The following is a 27,550-nucleotide window of genomic DNA, read 5'->3' as shown; positions in this document are numbered from 1 at the left end:
GGACATCTATCACTGCCGAATGACAGATGGACCATTTGTCAATATTTGTGCGTGTACCTGTCCGTAATCTGACCTAACCTATGTCCTAAATTGGCCCCTGTCATACTTCACTATTTTGATTTCATTATACGTAATCACTCCGCAACTGATCTATCAAAATTTTATCAAAATTCGAGCTCCGACAGTGCCCATTCTTTTTTACTGTTCTGGAACCCCGATTTTCCCCAGTCTATAAATAGCAATCGTGGAATAAAATTTTAAATTAGTTAATTTAAAGACAGGTGCTGGGAGTGAAAGAGAAGTCGGCTGTAGCCCCGGTTTTATTCGATCCAACGTACAAGAATGACTCTTCAAATTTGGACTCGAACTTCGAATATTTCCAAGAAGGCCCACCCCACGTTCAGTTTTCGAATTATAACGTTTGGAAGTAGTGAAATATTGTCATAAAATCGTACATGAAAAGTTTTGTGTAATTATCAAAGGATCCCCAAAGAATAGAAAAATTTTGCCGACATCATCGCGGTCCGGGTTCAACTGTCAGACGACCATCATTACTCATAAAAGTAAGCTATCGCCGGAATATTTTAGACAGAGAGCACGGAATCTAACTTCCATTGTTAAGTTATTAATCTGGCTGTAGCGAACGATGCTTTCCATCAATCTGAGCAGCAAGAGCGGAGTGTTCTTACATTAAGAGCAAGGGTTCTGAAGGGAGATGCATTACTTACTTATTCTCCCCGCTGCTCCATTTATTTATATTTAAAACGTTTCTCCCGATTGTTTTTACACGATTCTCGCCGTTTCACGATCTTGATGACCAAATCAACCACCGTCAATTTATTCAAATTAGCTGCGTTAAACCGTAACGTACAGCTGCCCGAATATCAACCGTAAAATCCCGTAATTGATAATTCTGGACATTATGCAAAATAAAGCCACATGGGCGTAAATTAGGCCAATTTTCCGACTAACCTGTTTCGGTGTCTATGGTGTAGTTGAAGCCTGCCCAAGGATCGGCCAGCTCATTCTCAGGCTCCTCCTGCGACATTCCAAAATAGTTAACAAACCAAATAATCTACTTAAACTGACTTTGATGTTGTCGTCATTGATGGCTTTCAGAGTCTTCAGCTTTTCAATCTCGTCATTTTCCATAGAAATTGAGGAAGATGGAGAGCCATTTTGCAGATCTGCGTCCGGTTTGTCCGCCTTCCCATTCGCCACGTCCAGGGAAAAACCCAAGTCCACGTCTTGCTTCCACAGGACTTCAATCAGATCCATATCCTGTTCGGACAAAATCGTAAAAAATCACACGTGTTTTCCAGCAAACTTTTCATTTATGGCGTAATTTTACGTAAAGCCAGCACTAAATTGATATTGTTATTATCTCGTGTATGTACTCAGAGATAAAATAATAACGGCGCTAGTGTAATTATTTTTTAGAGAAGTACGAACTTGACAGATAATTGTAAATTGGATCAGAATCGAGTTATCAGCGCAAATACAATAAAAAGCACCAAAATATTGTGTAACAGCAGATAAAGAGGCGATTTAAATTAATTTGCGTAATGTCAGATAAGATGTTCTCGGCTGCCATTTTGTGAAGCGGCCGGACAATTAGCGCTATTTTCGGTTAATCAAGGACATGCTCGTCGACGTACGGAGCAAAACAACACCTGGTTTAATATACGGACGAAATTAAAGCCCGGCATGGGCTGCACGATGGAAAAGTAAAAGGAGCGTTCGTTATATCAGCGGTCGACAAGATGGCGGCCGAAACTCCAGCAGACTCGACAACGGATGGTTCAACCAAGCGGGAGACCAAGGTGTGGTTCTCGTTTCCCTGTTACCCTACTGTTAACTTAACCAACACCCATTGTCTTTTACGCTCCTCCCAGTTTAATCATACAACCGGCAACGATTTTTTTAGTCGAGGGGGCTCTATCAAACAATCATAATTACTTTTTTCTTCACGTGCGTCAGCCACGAAGAAACTTTGCCACTCGCTAAATTGAATAAGTTTGGAAATTTTCGGAGATCAGCGAACTAGTTTATTTAAATCGAATTTTTATGCCGCTATTTGACGTTGGCAATTAAAACTAATCTCTTGTTTTATTATTATTTTTAATCAGTAATCGCTTCCCTAGATTCTTAGAAATTTCAATCACATCCAGCACTCGTTTATCGCGATCAAAGGCTTGCAACGTGATCGCGTTTTTGCAACATAACTATTTTGACCTGCACCAATTTGTTTATTTTTACGATGATATGTATCAATAACTCGCAACATTTAAACGGAAACTGACACTTAAATATATTAAAAAAAGAAAAATTTAATGTGGAAGCTTGTCTTTAAGTCATTAAAAGTTATTATTTTAAATACATCAAACACCACTCATCATTGTGACGAAAAATTTACAGTAATTCGAAGTTAATAATCAACTAAAACAGTATAATTCGCTCAATCAGAATCAGAATTCAACATGAATTGTTCAAATGATAAAAATACCCACTAAATGTCTCATCCGTCAAAAGTATGCTTAATAAAATTGAGAATCTTGAAACAACAATAACACAATAAAAAAGCATTACAAGATAATTTGATTAAGTTCACGTTATTTACTTTTTTGTAAATCGATTTCAAGGGACAAAATGTTCATAAACACCTTATTTAACGATGAAACAAAAAATTACAGAGACAGAAAACAAGAAAAATCTTATTCAGTGTTAAGAAATTTTCATATATTCCCAGCAACTTCAAATGCTTTTAGAAGAAACCAAAAAACTTCAGTGACGTTCCAACTTATAATTTGAAATATTACACCAACTCTTCGACACAACAAATCTGTTCTAAACATTGTAAAATAATAATTCAATGTACTAATAAGTCTTACAGTATTTATGAAAGAATACAAGGCAGAAAAAACGAAAAACTCCTTTTTAAGTAATTAATAAAATGGTGGATTATTGTATACAATTCGGAATTTTATCATCAAATAATATTGTAATTTCAATGCCTCGCCCGTTCTTTATTTGTTGCTCTAGACCTACATTTTTTGTTACAGAAAAAAGATAAACTTTTCTCTTTCAATTAATAAACAGTAGGTATCCAAGAATAAAGATTTAATTAATTACACTGAACAACAAATTTTATTTTTTTATAAATAAAATTCAAATGAATTTTATTTTATGGTGGATAATAAAAATAAAATATTTTTTTGTAACTTGTCAGGTTTTGCAGAAAATAAAACTAGTAAATTATTTTTGTTATTCCCATGCTATGTATAATAAATATTATGACGCTTATTTAAAAGATTTTTCATTTAACTTGTCTTTTCTATTGTCAGATCATTCTAAAGATTTTGGCGGTTTTGGTGCAACAAAAGTAACAATAATAATAATTTCTTGAATGATCCGTTTACCATAGGTTTCGCAAACGGCAATGTTCTCTTGATTTAACCAGTTTCTTAAACTTTGAATATGTCAGTTAACAAGATTTTTTTATTCGTAGTAATAAAAGAAAATACGCTCACATATAGTGAAACTCAAGATTATTTTCATAAAATATTTAATAATGACGTGATGACCAGTTTTTGAGTACATGTTTAGAATCTGCATAAAAAAGTCCATAAAAGCACGCTAAGACATTAAAAAAAATATATTGACCAGTGTTATAAAGTGGCAACCACCACATTTATAATTGCCGAAGGTCCGATTCTTCAGTAAGTTTTCAGTTGGCTTTAAGTTTGTTATTAATCGGATTTTCTTTTGACATTGCGTCCTTTTTTTAACCGCACTTACTTTAACGTTTTTTGTTCTAAAAGGTGGATTACTGTTTGATTTTTATGGTTGTTTAATTACGTTTTCAGCATATATTTTTTTTGTTTAACCCCACGATACAATAAAATTTATTAACACTGAACACACCGCATGTGAGTATTAGGTATATTTAAGAAACTCACTATTTTATTTTAGTTGACCAGCCCTGTATTGATGATTAGGGAGATAACAAGAGTCAATTTTTCATAATTAATTAGCGCAGTGGAAAATTTCTTGCGAATAATCAAATTATTTAAATTTAAAGCAATAAATATTTATCAAGTTTCAGGCATAACGAGTTCTGATCATGTGAAAATCAGGAGGGTTTCAAGTGTTCTATAGGAAATAAACAAAACAATATTTTTGAAATAAAAAATATGTTTTGAGTTAGTTGGGATTTTTGGACCGGAAACCGAGTTGCGGTGTTAAAAATAGCGCTTTACTCAATCAGTCGATTACAGAAAGTAATCGAAGTGGTTAGGAATAACCAAAGCGCGAAAAAACTATTAAACGCTTAATATTTTTCGAATAAAAAGGCGACCTAATAAAAATTTGTTAGATTTCCGTTTTGTAAGGAACTTTTTAAGCTCGATTGATCTGTGACGGTTTAGGTCTATTGCACAAGAGGAAATAACCACAAAACGTTTTACACTTTATGAAGAACGACGTCCTATAAAATTCTTTCACAAACGCGACATTGTTTTTATTTTTGAATAGAAACAATTACACTGAGACTGGAATTGCTCAATTAAAACGGTTAGGTATCGGCAAAAAATTGTGACGCTTTTTGCGTATCGAAAAAATCGTCGAAGATTTTATTGTGAGTCAAAGGACAATAAAAATAGAATTATCTGCGATAGCGATAATCTCTAGACAAGAAAGTTGTATTAACTTTCGAGTGGTTGCCAGCACAATGGTAAATGCGAAATTTCACAGTGGTTTCGGTGAAACCCTTCTATGCGACAATATAAATGTCACCTACCTGTCCACCTCAAGAGGGTGGCTTCGAAAAATCCGGACTCATTACGTATTCATTGGAATACTTCAAGCCGGTTAATTAAAGTTAAACAAAAATAAATCCGAATTATAATAAACTCCAACTAGGCGGAGTGCTGTAATTACAAAAGGATACAATCTTGACATGCAATCTAACATATCGTAATGTTACAAAAAAATAATTAAAAAGAATTAGTCAAACAACTCATTACTGGTGTCTTAGACAAAAACAAACTTGTTTGAATAAACAGTCCTGTTTGCTATTGTATTGTTGGATACAATTTACATTGTTTTCTAATTCGACAACTCGCCCCGGATTTAATTGGTCGCTCTGTTTGATCATTAAACTAAATCTTTTCTAACCCAACGTTATCTAAAGATAACAAATTTTCTCGCTCCCTTTCACTATCACAGGTAGATAGTACTCCAAAACCGCTAATATTTATAGTTGATAAATGGTTAGTAGTTATTAGGTACCTACATTCTTTCACATGCTCGATCTTCACGTTATCTTTAATCAGTAATTGTGATAAAACAGTCTATTTTTGGACACCGCAACACGTGAAAATCAAATTTCTGGTGTTATTTTAACCATGTACCCGAGTTTATCGACACCTTCCGAAATCCCAAAAGTAATGCAACGATTCTTTGCCACAAAAAGCAATTTTACGAGATTTTTCTTGGATTCAGTAAGAATAACGCTCCTTGGAAACACGTTTTCTGTCCCTAATCAGTTTATTATCACAATCAGAAACATCTTCCTCAATAATTTTGGAGTGTTTGTAGTGAGAAAAGTGGTGACTCACATTCTCAGTTTATCAAATGCGATTTACACATTTTCTCTAAACTTCAAGTTTTAAGTACAAAAAAAAAAAAATTCAAGTTAGCAGTATATGAAATAATTAAACACGACGATGAATAGCATGACAAAATTAATTAATAAATAAAATTAATATGCCTTTAAAATAAAACTTAAAAAGTTATATTTTAATTTTTATTTGTGGTGTTTTAATAACATGCTAGTTCAAAAGCAAGTTTATATTTTTATATTCTGCGATGATGTTAATTATTTTAGCATTTTTGGACTGATAGTGATTGTCTTTTAGATTTTCTTTTCTACGAGATATCAGTAACAACAATTTGTTGATAAAAAATGTAAACTCGGGTGTAAATTTGGGTTTGTTATTTCACTAGCACGCGGAATCCTTGAACAATACACGCCTTTGGTGCGAAAATTGGAGAAAGCGCATGTGTCGACCCGACGTGGAATCAATTTGATTGGCGAACGCGGTTTTGGAATTTACCAAATGTTCAAATCGTGCAGTTTTAATTGGCGCAGACAACAAATAGCGCTTTCGTTGTTAAATACATGCTTTATTTTCGTCATTACGTCCGTATCTGTCAAGCACAGAGTTAATTTTGTTGATGATATCTTCGACATCATCGTATAAACATACTACTGAATTGCAAATTTAACAGTTATAGTATATGCTAAATAATAGATTAACATATTGTTGGAGGTAGGTCTATACATGTAATAATTAACTTTTTGAGCTTTCGATTTATGAATATGTTATTGCGGAATTGATTTGCAAATGGGTATTTATTAAAACATAGAAAATCAATAGTTTGAGTGGAGCAATTTGTAAAAATCGGGTATGGAAAATGAACCGCACCTGAAAATTTGTGTAATATTCCGACGGAGGATTAAAATTAAATGTCAATCAAGGCAATAATTGTAATAATATTACAATAACAGGACGATTAATCACGGGTTTAGCGTGACAAAAGGTGTTATCTTTTATCTTGTAGTCCTTGCATATGCATGGAATAATTTCCAACTTTTTCTACGGCAAAACCGCAATTAAAGTTGTTTTCGATTAATGAGCTGGGTTGGTAAAAGTTAATTACAAAGGATGGAGCATGGAGATGCGGGATAGTTTTATTAAATGAAACGATTGGTGTTTGCTTGATTAAAGTTAGAAGAGAAGGGCCGCTTAGGCTTTTAACCAATGAAGATGGTCGATATAGCAATTCACAGGGAACTGGATTCCTATTAAGAAGTATCATTTATCATCTGTCGCCACAGGACTGATGCATACATGCATACATAGAGCATTTACAGATAACAATACAGGGGCGGCTTCGCCTCGAGAGAAATCCAGGCAAAATTGGGCATTAACGCCCGAAATTCATCTGGGGATACGCGGATGAAAATTTTGACTGTGGGAGAGAGGCGTGCGAAGAAGGCTTAGCGAGTGAGAGACGCGATTCGAACACGAATTCCTAGTCCGTCTCTGTCGGAAAGCGCCCTGCTAGGATACCGCTAATGATATAAGATAGCCGATAGAAGAGAACGGTCTCCCTGTTCGAGAAAGCCGCAAAACGGGCGGGTCCATCGGGACCTGACCTCCTGCTAGATACTCTCTTAATCGATTCTAATTTAGCGATATGAAACCGATCGTGCGTTCACGCTGTATGAATAATGAGATTGTTATAAACTATTAGAAACGGCCATTGTAGACGCTGCTAAAGGTTAAGACTTGTTCGGAGCACATTTGAATAGTTCATGACACTCACATTCATCACAGCTTTCCTTCAAATCGATCGCTCTTTTCAATAGCGCATTCCATTTCTATTTACTTCCACGTTCACGACAAATACCAAATTAATTGACGCCGTCCAAGACGAAACCAACCCCCGATCGCCGATCAACCAATATTGATCACAAATACCGCAAATTTTATTAAAACAATCCCTTTGGGCTAACCCGAATGACATGCCATATGCTTACTAATGAACCCAAATACACAAACATGATGCCAGCTGACAACTACATACCTACATACAACCATAACGAACTCAAAAACTCACTTCCTAACGAACTCATGAACATTCACATTTGAACGGTGATCCCAAAAAAATTGCACTAGATGTCACAATTTACTTTCCGACGGTCAGAACGCGACTTAAAACGCAACAATTTCAATTTAATTCTGATATTATTGTTAAGTAGTGATACTCACCTCATTTTCGCAGAGTTCACACATCGATGTACATTAAAAAAATGACAAAAACACTTGCACTACCAATACAATGGCAGAAATTCGGTTCACTGTGTGTGGCAATAAATCTTGGTGAAATCAATTGGAATTGCTAATAAAAATTATTATTTCCTTAGTACAATTGCATTTACACTTTATGAACGCCAAACAAAACCTGAATTTTTGTTATCCACGACCAATTAAGACCGCATGTGTTCCCATAAAATTTTCTCAAATTTTATTTCGTGCTTTTAATTTCCTTTTGGTCGTGTAAAATAAATCGTAGTTTCGACCACTGACGCAACTACTGTTTACTTCAATTAACATAAGTAAACCTAGCTTTAGATCTCCTATTTTGCGTTTCTGTCAGATTAAGATAATTCTCTAACACGGAGTGAAACAAATAAGAATGTTGTAAAGAGGTTGAGGCTCTTCATGATGTAAAAAACACACCCAATTTTGTATGACGTTGCATTTGGGTTGTTTCAACCCCAAGTCTCGTGATTCATCCAAGCCATTTACTTCATCGCCCTTCGATTAAAAACTTATTTTATCTTTGCCACGAGCGACTTGTTATGAGGAAAAACACAATAGTGAACACTCGAAATAAATTTTCCGATTTCGCACGATAAAAACAATTTTGAGACACAAAACCGAATCGTATTGTCTTAAAGTGGTTAATTTCGCGTACAAAGAAGTGTCGATTTGGCAAAGTGGGTCGTGGCAAAGTTAATGAAAGGGCGTAAAAGTTTTAAACGAAGCTGATGACATATCATATCGATATAAGTGTCTTAAAATGCCGATCATGCAACCATGAAACATGCTTTATATTAACAGAATGATATTTAATGTATTCATTAGGTATTTCCATCGCGTTTTAACGCATCTGCCGTTCTTGTTTCCATTTATTCAATTAAGTTGGTTTAGGCGAAATGTAAAATAAAAGAAAGTGTAAATTGTTGGTCAAAAACGATAATTGGAGTCAACTTAACGATCTTGTTAAATCGCATGCAAAATTGAGGCATTGTCACCGAGAATAAAACATTTTCGCTTTTCATCGTTCGTGGAATCTGTCAAAAATAAGACACGATTTGGATAATTGCCGGAGGAAAAACGACAATTACGCTCAACAAGGCGTTAACATTAACCAAACTCCATTAAATAATACAATGTAAAGCCTCAAACTAATAAATTAAAACGTTCGTTGGCCCTGGAACAGATAAATAAACGGCAGCGGCAATCCCACATGTTTTCCTTTCAAAATTTGGTTTTTACGGTCTTCTTTATATTAAAAGTGTTAGTTTTTTCTCGCTGCACGCCCATTTTTGGTCCGACCACGTAATGAGCGTTGCTCAACATTTTCAAATAAGGAAGTTGTCAGAAAATGATATTAGGTAACGCCCCAATGAATCCAATTTTGTGAGGAGAGGGCCAGCTTGTGCGCGAATTGACAACATTTTAAACTGTTTTTCCGTATTTCCTCGACGAAAATTAGCTATCGATTATGAGGAGCGATAAGCGAGGGAATTGTTAACATGTTTGATAGCGATATACAATGGAGGCAGTGCGCTGAACGGCGCCGAGTCCCAATAAGCTCAAGTCGTGGCTACGGAGCTTCGACAGCCCGACAGCCCCAGTCTGATCGTGCTGTTCAAAAGTGGCCGCTGATTGGTCAGCATTGATTATGTCGGCGGGTTCTTTTGTCAAGCCGTCATGCTTCATTTCTTGCCGTCTGCTGACCTCCGGACCACTCATCTGCCCTCCTTGTCTTCTCATTTTTTATCCTCATACTACATCTTAAATTAATTATTAGTCCATCATGGCCACCACAAAACCCACTTCAGGACGCCAAAGATCCAAAATATACGCACAACGACGTCAAAACAACATTTTCATTTATTACCACGGCCAGATGAAAAAAATGAAGATTGAAAAACCTTAACATTAAGCAAAATAATCGCAAATATGTAACTGTTTCGTCCTAACCAAATCAAATTCAATTGGTTGTTTATAACATTTGCCATCGTAAACTCTGTCAAAGCATTGAAATCACCACAAATATAAACATAGAAACACTCCTGTGCAAAAACACATATTTTTCTGTTTATTTTTGATGATTTTAAACCATTTTATAACACAAACTTTATTACTATTACAGTAAAACCGACTTCGAATTTTCTGTTTTCGTCAAGATATAAAAAGTAATAAACCATCATAAGCAAATACGGAAAAAATACATATATATGTAAAAATAAAAAATGATTCAAACCCAAGACTGAAAAGTAATTTCCAATAAAAAAAATAAACAAATAACTAAATATTTGTAGCCGAGTTAAAACAATTAAAAATTCGATGGATTTATTTTTCTAAAAAAAATAAGTTCAAATCCCATGATACGATGTCGGCTAAATTAGAGCAAAGTTGCGCATTTTTATACTCAATAATTAATTGAATAAAAATTTTATGTCATTTATAGTTTTTAAATTATTCGTTTTTATTTTTTTAAGAAAAAACCAAAAAATTATTTGTTTTTAAATTGGACATTCTTCAAGCACTTTTTTCAAAAAAATCTAAATCTGTCAGCGCCTTTTCCAAGGCGTTCTTGACAACACTCAATTTTGTTTTTTCTTATGAACGCCATATACTTGTATAAAAAACGTTTTTTAAAAAAGTACTTTGAAAAAAACCGCCAAATATTTTGTTTAACAAATTAAATTTTGACAATACTATTAAATATGGAAGCAGAAATTTTATAACTTTGTCTTGTTTTATTTGCGAAGAATAAATTTCTAGCTAATCATGTCGAGTAGTTTTTAAATAAATAAATAAGCTAAGCAGAAATGTGAACCTTCCACATCCAAATTCAATTAAACCTTCAAAATCTAGTTTGTTTAAAAACAAAATCGTTGACGTTTTTCCAAGCACTCTTCGCTAAAATGGTTAGTCTTAGAAAATACGATGATAGGTTTAAATTCCTTAGAAAAAAATGCTTGAAGAACGTCTTAGTTAAAAAAAGTCTGGTTCTAGTTCGCTTGAAAAAAAAAACGAAAACTACAAATTTCCATTTTTGTCTAATAAAACTAAAAATAAGACATCAATTTTTTTTTCAGATAAGTGGTCAACATAAAAATACGCAACTTTTAATATATAATAACTGAAATACCCATGGTGGAGCTCGAAAAACGAAAAAAATTATATAAAAATAAAAAATATATATTGAAAAATAAAAATCTCATTTTTTGATAAATTTTACTTGGAGTCTTGTGTACGATACTGTATTTTTTAAAGCTATTTGTAATTCAAAAATCTTAAGAGATAGATAGGTATAGAAAATGTTGGTGAAAATATGCATAAAATTAAGATCATTCATGGAATAATAACAAATGCCAGCTTATTTATAATTTCATTCCGAATATTATAATTGTTCCAAAAACCGCAATTCTTCAGGGAAGTTGGAAGACTTGTACTAGTCAAGAGCAATGAAGAACGAGCTTTTTACGTGTTTTCTTCTGGGTATTATTAGGTGGGAACGGTTATAACAGTACATTTTCGGTGTTGTAAAAATGAGTCGCCGTAAATAGAAACAATATTAATAATCGAACGATCATCTCTTATTTAGCGATCTCACGAAAAACATCGGGTATTTTAATAAATCGTTGAGTGGCTTTTATCAATTGAATCAATATCGGTAATTGTGTGGCAGCACCTTTCACTAAATTCTTTAACATTGGGTTTGATTTTTGAATAAAGTTTATGATTGCTACGATAGTATCAACGTAATGCGATATACAACGAAGTTAATTTCAGATTTGCCATTCAAATTCGTTGTCGTTTTATGTAATAGTGATGCGGTCGTTTCTAGATATACATTTCATTACGACATTTATAGTCTTTAATAATCCGTAAAGGGTAAGATAAGACTTTCAAATGACAGTAATAAACGATCACAGACGAACAATAACCGGTTGTTTGCAGTAAAACTCTCTTGATATTTCGCGTTAAAAATTATCTCAAATTGTATCGGTAACAATTAATTTAATGGAAAACCACGCCGTTCCTTAATTACAATTAGTTAATTGTAATTCCGCCATTTTCAAACCCCCGCTGTTAAATGGGTCGGCTTTTGTTGCACCATTCGCTCACATTCTAGCGTCATTCGAATAAGGCAACAGGTAAATACCATAATTTTTTTGACGTCCCTTGCCTGTCGCATAATGGCGTCATAACAAATTTAACACAATTTAAGACGATAACCTTCTTATCTCTGCACAGATAGCCGAAAATATCATTTTGAGCATCGCAGGGATCAGACTGACACAGTTTTTGGCAAAAATTTTAAACCAAAGGAAATAAACGAATGTGGTCACAATGGTGTGACTTTATGATAAGATAAGATGATTTTCGTGTGACAAATTGTGTACAGTGCGATGCATCTTTAATTGTCTGACGAAAATAAGTGTTTCCTCTTGTGTAAACATTTTAGGAGTCCATTTGAAAATTGACATATCTCGTAAAATCTGTCTAAGCAATTGACATTAAGTGTTGTTCTTAAAAATCCTTTAAAAGAACGGTTCGCTCAGACACAAAGCTGATTCACGAAATGGCGGCTGTGTCTGTCTATTGTTAGGTTTAGATAAAATCGAAGAACAATATCTGGAAGCTATTCCTCAAAAAGATTATATTATCTAATCAAATAAGCCGTTTTATTCTCACTACCATATTAGTCGGAAATTGTAATAAAAGTGAGTGCCTTTTAGCACCCGTCCTTGGATAAATAATTCCGAATTGGATCTTGACAAACCGATCTATGATAGATACGATCAACTAGTTTTCGCTGTCAGTTCGATTTTAATAGAACCTGACTGAAAAATATTAATAGCAGCGGTTGTGTAGTACCCGTGTTGTATAAAGGTGGTCCTGTCGGAATCGTAAGACGCCGCACTGAGACCTGTCTCAACATCATTTGTCATTCTAACATCCTGACCACCCCATAAACTCGAAAAAGTCATTTGTCAAACAGCAATTGTTTCCCTATGCTTAATAATCACTTGACCACAACGGCTTTTACAACCCTTTTACCTAAAAACTTTCTACCTGAATTTTCAATACAAACCAACAATCGGTATTTGTAAATTACAGTACTGACGCGAAGGACGCTAAATTAGCGTGTCTCCAAGATAAAAATAATTAAATCGACTGAAAAAACAAGTTTATATTGTAGTTATGATTATTTAATAACATGTTATTCAAATCGAGTTAAACGAACGGCCTTGCGCGCCATCTCTTGATCCGATCAATAAGATTACAAGACGCAAACCGACAGATACAGAAGATCCATTTACAAAATTGCAATTAGAGGCACTTTCCAAAAAACAACCACATACCGACACCCAATTACTCAAAATTTATATTGACAACTGTTATATAATAGCGTATTTTTGTAACGCGATAAATTTAGCCATGACGTCACTATTTAAACAATTATGAAATTACAAATTAAAACCTTAAGGTCCGGTTAACATTTAATTCAGTTCGCAAATGCAAAGTAATCACGACTTGATTCTAATTAAAATTTTTGCTCACTCTCCGCAAATGGGCCCTAAGTGCTCCCTAAGTGAACATAATTAAGTTGCAATATGTTATTACGAATGTTGGGATAGTTGCAGTGACAGTTTAGCCATGTTTACAAAATGAAAATTTTCGAAAATTGTGGCGCAAACAAGGCACCGCACATAAATTATGTCAACCAGTTGGTGCGACAAGACATGTTTTTAACTTTTCCGACTTACCATTTTTGTGAAATTTAATCCGAAACACGATTCCCAAGACACACAACACTTCGACGACTAAAGGATCACTACTGTGTGTTGAATTTTGAGACAATAACAAGATAAGAGAAATTTTGATAAGGATAAGCCTCGAAAATCATACACTAGAAAGCGCCAGCGACAATCAGTACCTATTCAGTTATCCTTGACTTTCGTTGCTTTAGTATGGCAATAATTATTTATTAAACACGTGGTCTACCATTGGCGTATCGCGTATCGACAATTCCAGTCAACAGGTTATTCTGAGCTATCTCACGACAATAAAGAGATGGATACGAAAACCGGACACCATACAAACAATTGTTTATTCACATAACAACAAAATCGAAATAAAAACAGTTTTAATGACAATGGATCACCTTTGCCCTTTAAAGATATATTCATTAAATCGGAAAGTTTCGTCTTTCATTTGACGTTTCCCTTCAGCCACACGCATATTGAACTCCCATCATGAATCATTTGAATAAACGCAACGAATTCCGGGAAAATAATTATTTTGAGTAGGTCGTTCGAGGACGACCACTACCGCAAGTCCACGGCGATTCGAGCGATGCACAAGAGATGGTGCCACCACTGTGACATCAATGCGCAGTTGCGCAAGGTCACCACTAGATGCCGCCCACGTGGGTGCATAAAAACACGCGAGATGTCGCCACGTTATTCAAAAACCAAAAAACCTTAACCTACCCCAAGTATAAAAATAAACGAGTTCTAAAATAATTTTGACCAGTCGTAGGTTCAAGTTCAAACATTTTTTTATAAATTATGCGCTCGTTCGCACACCCATCCGTAAAACTCTGCGAAAAACTTCTAGAAAACAATATTAGTCACGCAATAATAAACATAAAGTGGGAGCCAAGTCTTTGTTTAGTAGAAATTTTCCGAAATACGCACGAAATTGGTTAAGGTCGCGCCGAGAATTAAGGGCGATAGCAATGGCATGTGACTGTCGTCATAGTGACACGAAAACACTTGATACTAAGAAAAGAACCCGTAGAAAAATATTATAATTAGTGCTTTTCTGAGACTGTGTAGGCTTGAGGTCAGAGAAAAACTCTAGGGCGATGATCGGCGGCTTTATTCCCAATGGGAAAAAAGCGCATACCTATATTTATTTTTTACACGTGTGAAACGATCTTTATTTAACCCGACCTTCACCTAAGTGAACAACACTGGGGAGGTCGTTTGCACCATTCGGCGGTTCGCTGCCCCCGAAGGGTGGATTTTGTATCAAGTCTCGCCGCCGCCGCCACCACTTTCGTCTGGAGTGGCATTACTGCATTTGCACATATTGCACAATCGTTTCCTAGATTGCACACGTACAGATAACAACAGCGTGATTTTTCCTCAACTGGCTAAACTATATTTTTCATTAAATGATCGCCAGGTGTAATAGGATAATGATCCCTGTCAATTACCTATTTGTCATCATTCCACCTCACGCTGACTCAATAACCATATCCACTTTTCCTTGGACATTCGTTCAACTTACGGCGACAACTCAACGTCCTTGTACACAACAGAAATTCATTTTTAATTGATGCATGTATTATTTTATATAGTTGCTAGCACCAAAAACCCATAAAAAACAAATAAGCATTTGAGTTTGTTTTTTGTTATCAAAATATATGCATATTCTATGCACAGAAAAAGCGGTCACACAATAACCCTGGGGGGCTCCCTCTATATTTTTACAACAGTCACTAGCCAAATATTGGCTTTAGCAAAGACATTCATAAACTGTAAAACAAGTTCCGCTATCACTAAGATGAACTCTTATTAGTAGCACGTCCCATTTACCTATACACGTTTCGCAATACACAAACTATCAATATTTATGAACTGTAAAGATACTCATTGCTTACGACAAATAGATCCGATAGAAGAAAAATGAATTTAGAGTGATCTAATGCAACAAAAATAAACAACGTTGTTTTGTTTTTTGATCATTATCTCCCTAGAATTATCTTCCAATCCATTAATGAAACAGTTATTGAATACAGTTTTCATTAATTCTTCTGAGCTACAAATTAACGTTTTTTCAATGCAAAAATGTGACTAACGTTTGACCCAATTTTCTGGCAATGGTAAAATGAAAAATGAGGTGTTCAATGCTTAACAAAATAAGTCCAGTTTTAGCCATGTTGAGAAAAATATACGAACGTATGCTACAAAATCTTGGTTTATTTTAATGTCATTACATATTTTTGTGGTAACACCAAAAATTTGTAAACATTTATTTAGTGCAGTAATGAGGTAAGTACATTTTTTATTTCTTTATTTTATTTTTCTTTATTATTATTTTTTTTTTCATCTTAAGTATTTTCCATAAATTTGAAGACAATATTTTTAAAGGAAAGGATTATATTAAACAAAAATATATAAGTTAATATATAAGTTTACGTCAAATGTGAAAAAATTTCATTGATTTATGATTACCTTTTGGTACAAGAAGTATAAAAAAAATTAAAGGTTGCTATCCCTTGTGTGCTTTGGTAAAAAGCTGACTTCACAGTAAGTATATTTATATTAAAAATAATCTGTATAGAGAAAAGCCTTACAATTTTTTTATCACAAGCTCCTGAACAATAAGTTATGTAAAAGTAATGTTTTACAGAAAAAAAGAAAAAAGACTGTAGTAACAAAACAATACTGGGTTAAAAATGAGAGTTTTTCATTTGAAAAAACTAATTAGGGATAGTCCTGCCAAATTAAAGACATAAGTTATGTACTGTTTTTTTATTTACTTTTATTTATTTATTTTTTCCAACAAAAATTACATTATTCTGACCATGGTTTACGTTGTCTTTTAGCCATTAACTAATAACTATGCTCCTCCATTATAAAAAATATCAGCCAAGATTGAACCTTCGTAACTCAAAACTCGCCTAAAGGACTTATTTCGTTATAGTTTGAACACCCAAATGTAAAAAGAGTACGTATTTCTCGCTCGTTAAACAATTTATTACATTTTATTAAAAGAAATTTTAGTTTCAACTGCATTTCTTATCACAGAGGTTGTCTGTTAAATAAATTAGCAAAAACACACATCCCCTTTTAAATAGTACACACGTGTTTTATTTACCGAATGAAGTCATTGTTGTTATTTATCTGCCAAAAATAGGTATCATTTATTTTGATGCGAAATCAAAGAAAACAAAAAATTGCACAACATTTGCCAAATTGTGTTTATTTGAGACGAGTTGAACGTTTGAAAATATTTTTTTTGTCATTGAGTTTGCCCTAGGTCGAAGTTCTGCCAAAATTTTTACGAAATCGGATGATTTAGTCCCGAATGCCGGATGTGTTTCGACACAAAAGTGTTCTAAAATGTTCGGATCGCCTTGGAATTCAAAAACAGACAATTTAAAAGGTCACAAAGGGTGCTACACAAAAAACTGTTATATACCGTACGTGTTTTAAGCGCTACAAACGAAACAATAGCCAATAAAATATTTATGAAGTAAACCTTTGGGTCAACACATCTTTTTTAAAATAATGTCGAACCACAAACGGGAGCAATTAACGACCGAAATTAAAACACGGAATATTAATTGGGTTGGGCGAAAAACAGCCAAAATGCAATTCCGAACTGGTTCAAGGTTGACGGGACGTATTTTCCCCGATTCGCAATAACCCGAAGGTATTTTCGTATTTTTGGAATAATAGGGCAACGCATCTTCGCTTATTTACGCCACTGCTCTTTGTCTGCGCGAATTGGCAGTCGCTCAAAAGTCGAAGGAAAAACATCGAACGCATGTGAATCACATGATACGAAAAACAATTTTTACCAAAGTACTTACACTTTCGATTCCGAAATGCGTTTTCCGAATCGACCAAACAAATTCGGGGAAATCGGATTAGTGGGACTGGGGCCAAATTTGTTACAAAAATAATGGTTCGATTCTTTGCCACAAACGGCGCAATTGAATCGACCCGACGCAAATTACAAAAAGATTTTACCCTACTTTCCGATTCAGATCAATATTGACCATAACTTAGCTTGTAACGACTGGAATGTGTCCACGTGTAGGTTTGTTTGCGGCACAATTTCAAGAAAACCATTACAAAAATATTTCAATTTTGCACTTTATTTAACCTTGTTTCGTGTCGCTCGTTGAGGGTCGCACTTGCGATAAATTAAAAAGAAAGTGTTCTTTCATGTATTTTATTGGGGACAATTGTAACGTCAGTTTTCGAGGCAGATGAGGCGATTCGTTACATAAACAATGTTTGTACACTGGGCAGTGATAATGACTTGCCAAATCATCTCCCTCATTATGATGGGAAATGATCAGATGTTTCGCAAATTGTGATAAGCGATTGAACAAAACCTCACTGGCTGTGCCAAACTTTTTCCGCCACTTTTGATAACAATAAACAATAATCGACGTAAATAATAATTAGTGACGCAACAAAGGTTTAACCTTACCATCCAGTACATATCAACGTTGTTATAATATAATTATTCAGTCCCACATGTGAGCCTACTTGCGTTTTTAGCAATTACCGATTTGGTGTCTCATTTTTTCAAATAGTGTGTGACTCATGAGTTTCTTCGGTTTGCGATAAGCTTATCTTAAACTAGCAAACAAACCTCCTGAGTGAGTTCGAGTCCAACGTCAATGGGGGCTGTGGCGGCTTCAGCGGGGCTTGCGCTCTCCTCGTTCTGGCTCTGGGCCGAATTGATGAGGTCCGAGGGGGCGTCCTGCGTGGCCAGGGGGGCTGTCGCCCGCTCGATATTGAGCAAATAGGCGGTGACATCGGGGTGTCTGTAGCTGTCTCGGTTGTAGCGCCCCAGCAAATTCAAGTCGGCGAACAATTCCCGCTCGTAATTCAGCAAAACTGAGTCGAGACTCTTGGGGTGGACGAAGTGTGAGCGCAAAACGGCCGGTGTCAGGGATCTCCAGCTAGTCCCGTTGTCGAAGTCGTAATTCGGGGTGTTATTGAAGAGATCGTTCTCTAAATAGGGCCCACTGTTGCCCCGCAGCAGGCTCAAGATGAGGGCGATTTGCAAAAGTTCGTCCCTGTACACTTTCTTCAACGAGAGCATTTTCAAATCCAAAGTTTTTACACTGTTCACAACTTAACCTAAAAATTGTGGGAGGCGAAAATAAAGTGGTCCGCTACTGCGAGGGGCATAGTCACGGGAGTCTCGGCATTTTCGTCAAACTGAGAGCTTCTTGCAATGGTTTTGTCTCACAAATTTCATCATCGGGGGGTTTTTCGGAGTTAATGACAATGACAACAGGATGACAGCTCAGTTTACAGACCGGTCGACGGTTTTGTAACAAATTCGGTTTGACAGTTCACAATACTTGGGCCAATTGCACTTTTAGCTCAAACAATAACGACTTAAGTCACTCAATTAACTCCACTTTAATTATATTGCACGGGCACAACTACACCTGTCTAACACAATCTTAGAACATCAATGTAGAAAATTTAGCGAATTGCTGCGCACTGCAACAAAAAAGAGTGGGGCGGCGGAAAGTTTACGTACAGTAAACCTGTACACGCGATTTACAAAAACCGACCCAAACTTTTATTTTTAATTTATTCCGTGAAAATTAATAAATAAACAACTTGGTTTAATTTGCGACGAAAGTTGGCCTATTCGCTCACTCACCCTGCAATAAATGTACTGCTCTTGGATGCTCAGGCCGTAGATCACGATTTGGGGACAGTCCTCCCTCATCTTGGCCGCACAATCAAACCACTTTATTAAAACATTTATCGGGCAATAAAGGAGCGAAAATCGCCGTCATTTGTATTAAAATAGACGAACTCAATTCATGCCGCCGCACGTTGTTTCAACAGTTTAAATGACGTCACGAAGCGCTTTTTTATTTAAAACGTTGAGGACACCAATGTGGCCTTTGCCCTTACTGGAGGAAACATTTTCAATTCAAATAGACAACAAGAAAATCAAATGCAAATCAACGCGCACGCATTTATTTAAGCTCTACAATCTTAGCCATAACGTTTAGCAAAGGGGGGCTCGGCGTTGGTCTCCAGGAAGTACACCCCTCGGGCCCTGAAACACAAAATAAATTCGAGAAAAGTATCGGAAACATGTCCGTTTTTCGAATCAGTGCATCAGTCGTGCCAGTATGATTTTTTTTCCAAGAAAAATTAATAAATAAAAAACAAGAAATTGATTGACTAATTAAAAAAACTAATTACAAATAAGAGTAAAAATTTATTTTGTTTTAACGGAACGGATAATAATTAATATTTTATTTTTATTTTATTATTTTAATTAATTTTATTTTCCGTTTAAAATCCGTTTAAAATTTACAATTTGTCAATAGTTGTGGTTAGTAAGGAATTTAAAAAAACAACATTATTTAAAAATCGTCAAAGATAGATAAAAATCGATGCGGAAAAATTCTTCTCAATTTTAAACACATTCAAAGGCAGATATGAACTTTATCTTTTAATTTTCCAAATACGATTTCGAAATTCCTAAAAATAAGACAGTTACCGATTTTTGAAGTGAAAGCTGTAAAGCCAAAAAATCTTAAGCATCTCGAAAAATAACACGAATAATTGAAAAACGCAGTGAAAAACATTTGGAATAAGAAAGTTGATAGCGGCTTCCGTTTTAACCGAAAGTGCCGCCATGTCAAAAATAATTTCATTGAGCCGAACTTAACGGATTATGACTGAGTACCAATTTTCGGATGAATATAATTATTAGAACTTTCAATAATTGCAATAATTGTCCGTATTTAGGTCCATTGCCGCCCTGGGCTACTTAATTTTACGGCCCCTGTCTATAACATTTCTTAAAAAAAATAATTTACTGGTTAATTCAGAAAATAAGAAAAAATTTCCAAACCTTAAAAAGGGCAATTGTTATTGACAAGATCATATAAGACATTTTTGTCGAACTTTGAAAATATGTAACACTTAACCCATTTGTTAAACATATTATCCGTTAAAATCTATTAAAAAATCTTTTCGATTTATTAAAAAAAAATTTTTTTCAAAAAACGTGGCCATTTTTACACTTTTTTCTATAATCTACCGTTGTCGCTGACTTTTTTCAAAGACATTTTTCTGTATTGTGTACTTACTCAGGCTTTTTCAATCATTACTCTTCATAAATTTTCTATAGTATGAACTCAAACTATTAAAAACCTCTTAAAATCATTAATCAAACAATTAAGAACGTACGAAGTAAAAAAATTACTTACTACAATTGATTAAAAAAAAATGCAAGCCGCCTATTTACCACGCCCTGGGCATTTAGTCCAGACGTAAATGTGCCACTGAATATTGGGCTTAGGCGGAATAGCATGTATACTATAATAATAATGTACCAGTAAGTACATTTAAAATTTCTTGGCCCTTAAAATCACTGAATTTGGAGCTGGCAACGGCCGAGCGGCGAATTCGAAAAATGTCAAGTAAGTGTCCAATTGACGTACTCAAGTGATAGGTAATGACCCATGTGGACCGGTTCTTCCTCCAAGCACGTGTAGTCGCCTCGAGTAACATTACAGTGCCTTGCCTCAAAAGGATAGTCGTTAACAACCGACTCGGTGTAAAACTCCACCGATCTTATATGGCTACAAGACACTAAAAACGCACTTGTCAAATCAAGCACCGCACCAACAAACCAACAGTCAGGGGGTTCGTGCACCCCGGCTGGGGCGAAGTCCCCTCATTTGGGTAAAAATCAGCGTCTCCGATCGGTTTAGTTACACCGAACTCGTCGGCATCGGTGTGGATAACGTCCACGAAAAGCGCGTCCGTTTTGTCAAGCGAAAGAGACTCGTTGCGCTCCTCAATCAGCTCGAACAGGGGGCCTGCGGGGTCCAGTCCTGGAAAGACAATCCGTTGCTGGAACTTTACTTAGGGGGTTTACCCGTGATTCTCCGCACGCGGCCTCCCACAAAAGCGCCAGCTATGCCCGAAATGTGCGCCCCCAGGCTGTGGCCGATTAAATGCACGGTCTTCAGATCGATAAAATTCGATTCCAGGAGGGACAGGAACTCGCCAACGTATGTTCCCACAGGAACGGTGTGGTTCACAGCGTCGAAGTAGATAAACGCCGCCAAACGGCTCCAATCAACCACAATTACGTTCGAGTCTTCGGCGTTGTTCAACACTAAAAATTGACCAGTCGCTGGACCAACTAACATTTTAACTGTACCAAGTCTCAATCGAGCAATAATCTCCCGATGTTTGTGGTCTGTGTACCCATGAATGACAAAATAGGTGTTCAAGTTGGGGTTGAAGTTGGACAAGGGGATAAGAGAGGGGTAGCTGGGGGGCAAGATCTGGGCAACTTGCGGGTTCTTTCTCGTGTAGAGATTGAACGTAACGTCGTGACCAATGTTGGGAACATCAGCGATCCCTAAAAAGTAATTGACAGCGCCCTGAAACTGGAAAAACATTTTTTCGATTGTCACGTCTGATAGCAGTTCGGCCCAAGTGCCTGTAAAAGTGATAAGAGTCAAATTTATTCGCTGCAATCAAAAATTCACCTAGTGCCATTAATTGGTATATCAGTAATTGTAAAATAAACATTCTGACACTTGTCCGGTTCAACCCAACACACAAATCGAGTTTTTCGCTCACTTGGCTGGAATCATCGCCCACTCGACGTCTATTGTCTATTGTGTCGCTATCAGTTCATTTTGGAACACCTTCGACTCAATTAATTAAACCCCGGACCCCCGACCCGGTGAAATAAAACAAAAAAATGGAAAAAAGTTTTTATTTATAAATTATTACAATCAGACAGTGACCTAACTAGCATCGCCTTAACGTATCGTTTAGGCAGCGACAAATCATTTTCGATCAAATAGTAAGTATCGGAAGCCTCTTCCTCGGGCAAATCGTTAACGTAGCAATAGAACTCCCCCAGTAGTTTCAAAGCTACTGTTCTATCGCCTACCCACGTTGATAACTTCGCCAAGTCGCACAAGCTCGCAAAGTTAAACAGGACAGAGGATGAGTGAAATTTCGTCAATAGGGAAATAAATTTACAAATTTCCAAAGCCGTCGGTTTGCTTAACAACAAGTAGAAGGCCATCTTCATCACATTATACCTGTCACCGGCCGAGCTACATTTATACAAGTGTGTAAGAGTGGACGCTAAGTCGCCCAAAATTTCATCATCCCCTATTGCATCAACGTATTTCCCCACACATTTAGTGACAAACCGCGCGTCCGAATCGGACTTATTGTCGCAATGTGACAAGACAAGAACATAAATAAACATTTTGTAAATAGAGTCGGTCCCAAAATCCTGTCTAATCCCGGCGATTAGGTCGCAATTCAGCTCCGCTATCTCGGAACACAACAAAATGGTTTTTGCGTAGCACATAATTAGGAATTTGCTACAATCGGGTAATTCCCCCAACTTCAGAACCAAAATCTGCATTATTGGCGCAACGTCAATCTCGCTAATTCGATCAACTATGATCGATAAAACCCGGACTTGTAAAAACTCAGGTGTTTGTAAAACACGGTCCAGGAAAATTGCTAATCTGTCTGGGCTGACATTTCGTAAGAGGTGCGGGACGTGGTTATTTAACCAAATGCGGTTTTCGTAATTAATTTCCCGATTTAGTGTCACTGCTATTTCATCGACGGAGTGCAGCCTCAAGGACAACAAATTAAAATAAAACGAATCAAATTGTTTTAAATAAGCGATTAAACCACTTATGGCTTCGTCAATAACAATTCCGTCCGTCTGGACACAGCCCTGTTTGTACTTTTGGTGCAACTCCCGGAGGAGTTTGATTAAATTCGCCAGGACGTTTCGTCGCATCCCGTGGAAGTGTCTCTGGATGTGGGAGACAATCTCCGAGATGACAGCCGGTATGTTTTCAAGGGCGCACAACGAGGTGAAAGCCTTGATTGCCAAAAAACCCAAATTGTTCGAATACTTCTGCATGATGTTGACGAATAAGTGTCTAAACTTGTCGAAGTCGCCCTCGAGCGACTGCCCAATGAGCGAGCCATTGACAATTTGCGATTCCGTGAAAAACAAGAGTGTGATAACAGCGCTATCACTGAGCTCGCTTTGGGACAAAACCGCGTAAAAGTGCGGGACAAGGGTGGGGAATAAAATAAACAAGTCTTCGATTGTCTTTGGCCGGATGTTCTCGTCAAGGGAAACCCCGAGAAAGCGCTCAATCAGCGACTTCAGCAGCTGCAAGTCGGCGTTTCTAAAACAGAAATTATTTTTTGCAAGCGGTGGGTGCCAGTCACCTCACTATCCAGTTTGTTCTATTGAACAGTTGGATGCAGTTTTGTATTATTGGCACGGCGAAGGGAAGAGTGAGCTGGTGGATGGAATTGTCGGAAACTAACACTTCGAGGCTGTGCAGCGACGAGGATAACGCCAAATCGGGCGATAATGGGTTAGAAAGCACTTCAAGCAGAAAATTTAAAGATGAGACCAGGAACGGCTAAAATCAGGCGAGCTGGACTAAAGTTTAAATTAATTTCATTCTACCTTAGTTAGATTCTTATCCGAGAGACACAAAGCGTGAATGACGAGTCTCGTTTCCGGATTTCGTCTAATTTTTCCACTTTGTTTATTATGATAAAGCGACTTTAGCGTCCGGTCTAATAATTTTATTTTAATTTCCCTGTCGGCGCTATTTTCCATACTCGAGCCCAGAGTTTGGATGGCGCCAACTGATAACGACACGGGCCGCTTCAAGTTACTATCAGTGATTATTTTCGAAAGATTTGTGAAAATACTCTCCTTATCAAAGTTCGGCCAGTCATTCTCTGACGTGACCAAACATTCGACAGTGTTCTACAAAAATTAGTTTGAACGGAAAACGGCACTACACCTACTCACGTTGATGAAAGCTTCGAAAATCTTTGTTTCCTTAGCGTTCAAGCCGGTATCAAGTTTCGTATTTATAATTTTCGAAATGCAACATAAACTCCTGTCAATTACACGCTCCAGGTCGATATTATCGTAACTTTTAGTTACAATAAGCATATCCAAAATTAGAACCGAAGTAAACATTTTCTCAAAATCGAAATTTTCCACCGTGTCGTTGAAAATTGAACATAATTTTTCAATTTCACGTGAAAACGGCTTTTTCCTTAATTTGCGATAAGCAACCACCAAATCGGTGTAAATACGAATGGTTTCACTGCTTTGCAAACACACTAACTCGTTCACTTGAACCAGAAGTGTCGCTAAGTCAAAGTCACACTCCACAACACCCAAATAACGTTCTTTAATCAGTGTGACTAGTTTGGGGCAAAAATAAAACTTGTGGCCAAAAAGGAACGCAAACTTGTTGGTCAGTTCAGAATTAAAAAAACGATCGCCCCAAAAGCCACTTCTTTGTAATTGTCGGAAATAGAAATTGCCCCCGACTTCGTAAACGCAGTCCAGATCAATTTTATAACACGTTACTAAATCAGCAGAGGAACCGCAGGCAATGTCCCATAGAACTTTCAGAAGTTGGGCCGAAACCTCGCACGTTTCTGGATCAGAAACCCGGCGTAAACAAAAGCGGTAAACAAAATTCAAGAACTGCGGGCTTAAATCTTGCTCAGATTTGGCAAGAGTTAAATGGGAGACTATAAATATTTGCGAAATAAATATTTTTAGCGATTTTAAGACGTCGGCAGGAAACTCAAACGAGGAGTAATTATTGAGGTAGAACTGTACCATTTGTACTGCACTTTGTTCGGGGTGATGTTTTTTCGAGACGAACGTGCAAACCATGCGGAGCGCCACCGAGCTTGTTTTTTCCCAGTTAAAAAAATGCATAATGTCGGGGTTGAACTGCGGTTTGTAAAACCCCCTTTTTTTGATTTCTAGCAGCGTATGAGCTTTGAAATAAATATCAGCGTCTTTGATTGCGATAAAATCGTAAAAGTCGGCTTTGTAATGCTTCACGGTTATCGGAATCCAGTATTTTAATAAACTTTGATGGAACTCCCCGTCTTGGAATTCTTCCAAATGGGGGTAATAGTAGGGCCATATTTCCGCTTGGAAATCCTCGAATGTGCAAAAGCCTGTTATCATTTCGTAATAAAACGAGCCGTCACGACTGTCCGTGTTATTACGAAAGAGTTTCAAAATTTGCTTGTTAATGAAAGGGAAAAAATGACGGACCTCTTTTTGCGTGAATTCTTTTAAAATATCGTTCAAATCGATGCCTTTAATTGGAAGGTTGTTAAAATTGCACAAATAATTCTTACAATTGTGCGGCAATGACCTTAATACAATCCTACTGACATTTTGAGCGCTGTGTTTGAAACCAGTCAGAGGAGAATACGCCACTTTTGCCATCGTTTTTAGAACCAAGACTGATAAGGTAGGAGTCAAGACATCGCCCCTTTTTTTCAAAACCATCTCGAGCAGTTTAACTAAATGTAAAGACTGGGGTCTGACAATGACAATAGTGTCGAGAATTTCTTCCAAAATAAATTGAAGAAACGTTATCGAAGATGTAGACTGAGTGAATAAAGCCTTCCTGTACTTCAGTGAAACAAACAAAAGTATCTTGAATATAAACTTCTCACGTACAAAGACTTTAACCGATTTTTTTTTATCTATTGACAAGACGATGTAGTTGTCATTTTTGAGGTTATGTAACAAGTTACCAAATTCATTGTCAAAATTTATTTGAAAAAGTTGCGCTTCTAAATGAAACAGTAACTTTGAAATGGATTCTATATCTGTAAGTGTTTCAACAGGTAACTGTGCCAAGTATGTAAGCAAGCTTATGACATCCTCACGTTTGATACTTTTTTGAGAGATTTGCTACAATTGTACTAATTAGAAAAAAAAAGGTCTTTTAGTGGTACTTGCCTCATCTAATGCAGTCTGGAGGATTAACATCTTCCAGAAATGCTACTGAAGCATTTGCTATTCAAGTTAAAAAAGTGGGGTTAGGTAACTGTTTTTTAGGTTATTTTTTTCCCGCCACTTCCAATTAGATTAAGTTTTTGAAAAATTTTCAATTTATTTTTGTATTGATAAAGTTGTGTTATCAAAGGTTTATGATCTTTTTCCCCTTAAAAAACGCAGTGACGAAATGTCCCGAGATTTAGAAAAATTGAAATCCAAAAATTGGATTGTCAGTAAAATCCAAATATCACTTACCCACAGAATAACAGGTTTTACAGAAACGCATCTATACTTGTCCCGATAGAGCGAAAATGTCACTAGCACATCTATTGTGGCCAGCGCGTACTAAGTGTTATCGCGGGCGATTTGAATTGCCCGTAGTTACTTTTCTTTTAAAGTGATTGCATTTTTCGTATTGTTTGTAAATATTCACAACAATAGTTGCTAATAACACTTTCTGATGTTAGACAACTATTGTTGCTGAATATTTACAAAGAATACGAAAAATAAAATATGAGAACAAATAAAGACAATAAACTTGTAATAAAAATTTATTATCACTAGTCCAATATACACGATACGATAACTATAAACTAATCATTGATCCATCAAATTATTTATATTCCCACAATAAAAAAGTTCAAAAAAGCACACACACGAAAAAAACCACAAAACAGTACTAATTTCACATAAAACAAAGCCGAAGGCGAACACCAAACAAACCAAGCACAAAATGGCGATTGGCACAATGGCAACTGTCACAGGTCCACTGTTAATTTCTGCCGATATTATAGGTAGCTTCGCTAAAATTGACTATACGTGTGTGCGACATCTGCGATGGCAAGCCGAACTACAATCGATTTTGAATTTGGCGCCTATACTTGGTTTGGTGCATTTAGGTTTCACCACCCTGCACTTACCATGAAGTTGTGTGATTCCCCAAGCAATATCGGGCGCCATTTTTGTCATATAAGTATTGTTTTGAGGGTTTCTTCGTTTATGGTTTAAAGGGT

General features: G+C 36.2%; 3 protein-coding genes across 10 annotated transcripts in view; all 3 read right to left on the bottom strand.

Annotated features, from left to right (window-relative positions):
* cnc (cap-n-collar) overlaps window positions 1-19,451 on the bottom strand; it is a 36,771-nt gene extending 17,320 nt beyond the window's left edge. For 2 of the 8 annotated variants that reach the window (XM_064359211.1, XM_064359212.1), the window contains exons 1-3: window positions 18,282-19,169; window positions 1,090-1,281; window positions 973-1,039 (exon numbers count right to left, since the gene is read on the bottom strand). In XM_064359211.1, the coding sequence (XP_064215281.1) occupies window positions 973-1,039; window positions 1,090-1,281; window positions 18,282-18,737 (715 nt within the window). In that variant the 5' untranslated portion in view covers window positions 18,738-19,169. Of the gene's footprint in view, window positions 1-972; window positions 1,040-1,089; window positions 1,282-13,645; window positions 13,910-18,281; window positions 19,170-19,313 lie in introns of those variants that run through there. The other 6 variants (XM_008201789.3, XM_008201790.3, XM_064359213.1 and 3 more) reach the window with 5 other exon arrangements.
* A 154-nt stretch (window positions 19,452-19,605) lies between these two features.
* LOC656896 (inactive pancreatic lipase-related protein 1) lies at window positions 19,606-22,328 on the bottom strand. Its single transcript, XM_963396.5, has 6 exons — window positions 22,183-22,328; window positions 21,849-22,133; window positions 21,561-21,803; window positions 21,313-21,516; window positions 21,121-21,271; window positions 19,606-19,721 (listed from the first exon to the last, which is right to left on the bottom strand). Exons 1-6 carry the CDS (start codon window positions 22,223-22,225, stop codon window positions 19,658-19,660), a joined length of 990 nt encoding a protein of 329 aa, XP_968489.3. The 5' UTR covers window positions 22,226-22,328; the 3' UTR covers window positions 19,606-19,657.
* A 73-nt stretch (window positions 22,329-22,401) lies between these two features.
* Window positions 22,402-26,628, bottom strand: LOC103314827 (uncharacterized). Its single transcript, XM_064359526.1, has 5 exons — window positions 26,499-26,628; window positions 24,519-26,450; window positions 24,165-24,473; window positions 23,918-24,117; window positions 22,402-23,874 (listed from the first exon to the last, which is right to left on the bottom strand). The coding sequence occupies exons 1-5, from the start codon at window positions 26,526-26,528 to the stop codon at window positions 22,419-22,421; spliced, it is 3,927 nt and encodes a 1,308-aa protein (XP_064215596.1). The 5' UTR covers window positions 26,529-26,628; the 3' UTR covers window positions 22,402-22,418.
* Between the last annotated feature and the right edge of the window lie 922 nt (window positions 26,629-27,550).

The sequence above is a fragment of the Tribolium castaneum genome, chromosome 10, assembly GCF_031307605.1.
Source record: "Tribolium castaneum strain GA2 chromosome 10, icTriCast1.1, whole genome shotgun sequence".
Taxonomy (NCBI): Eukaryota; Metazoa; Arthropoda; class Insecta; order Coleoptera; family Tenebrionidae; genus Tribolium; species Tribolium castaneum.
This window is presented reverse-complemented; position numbering and strand designations above follow the sequence as displayed.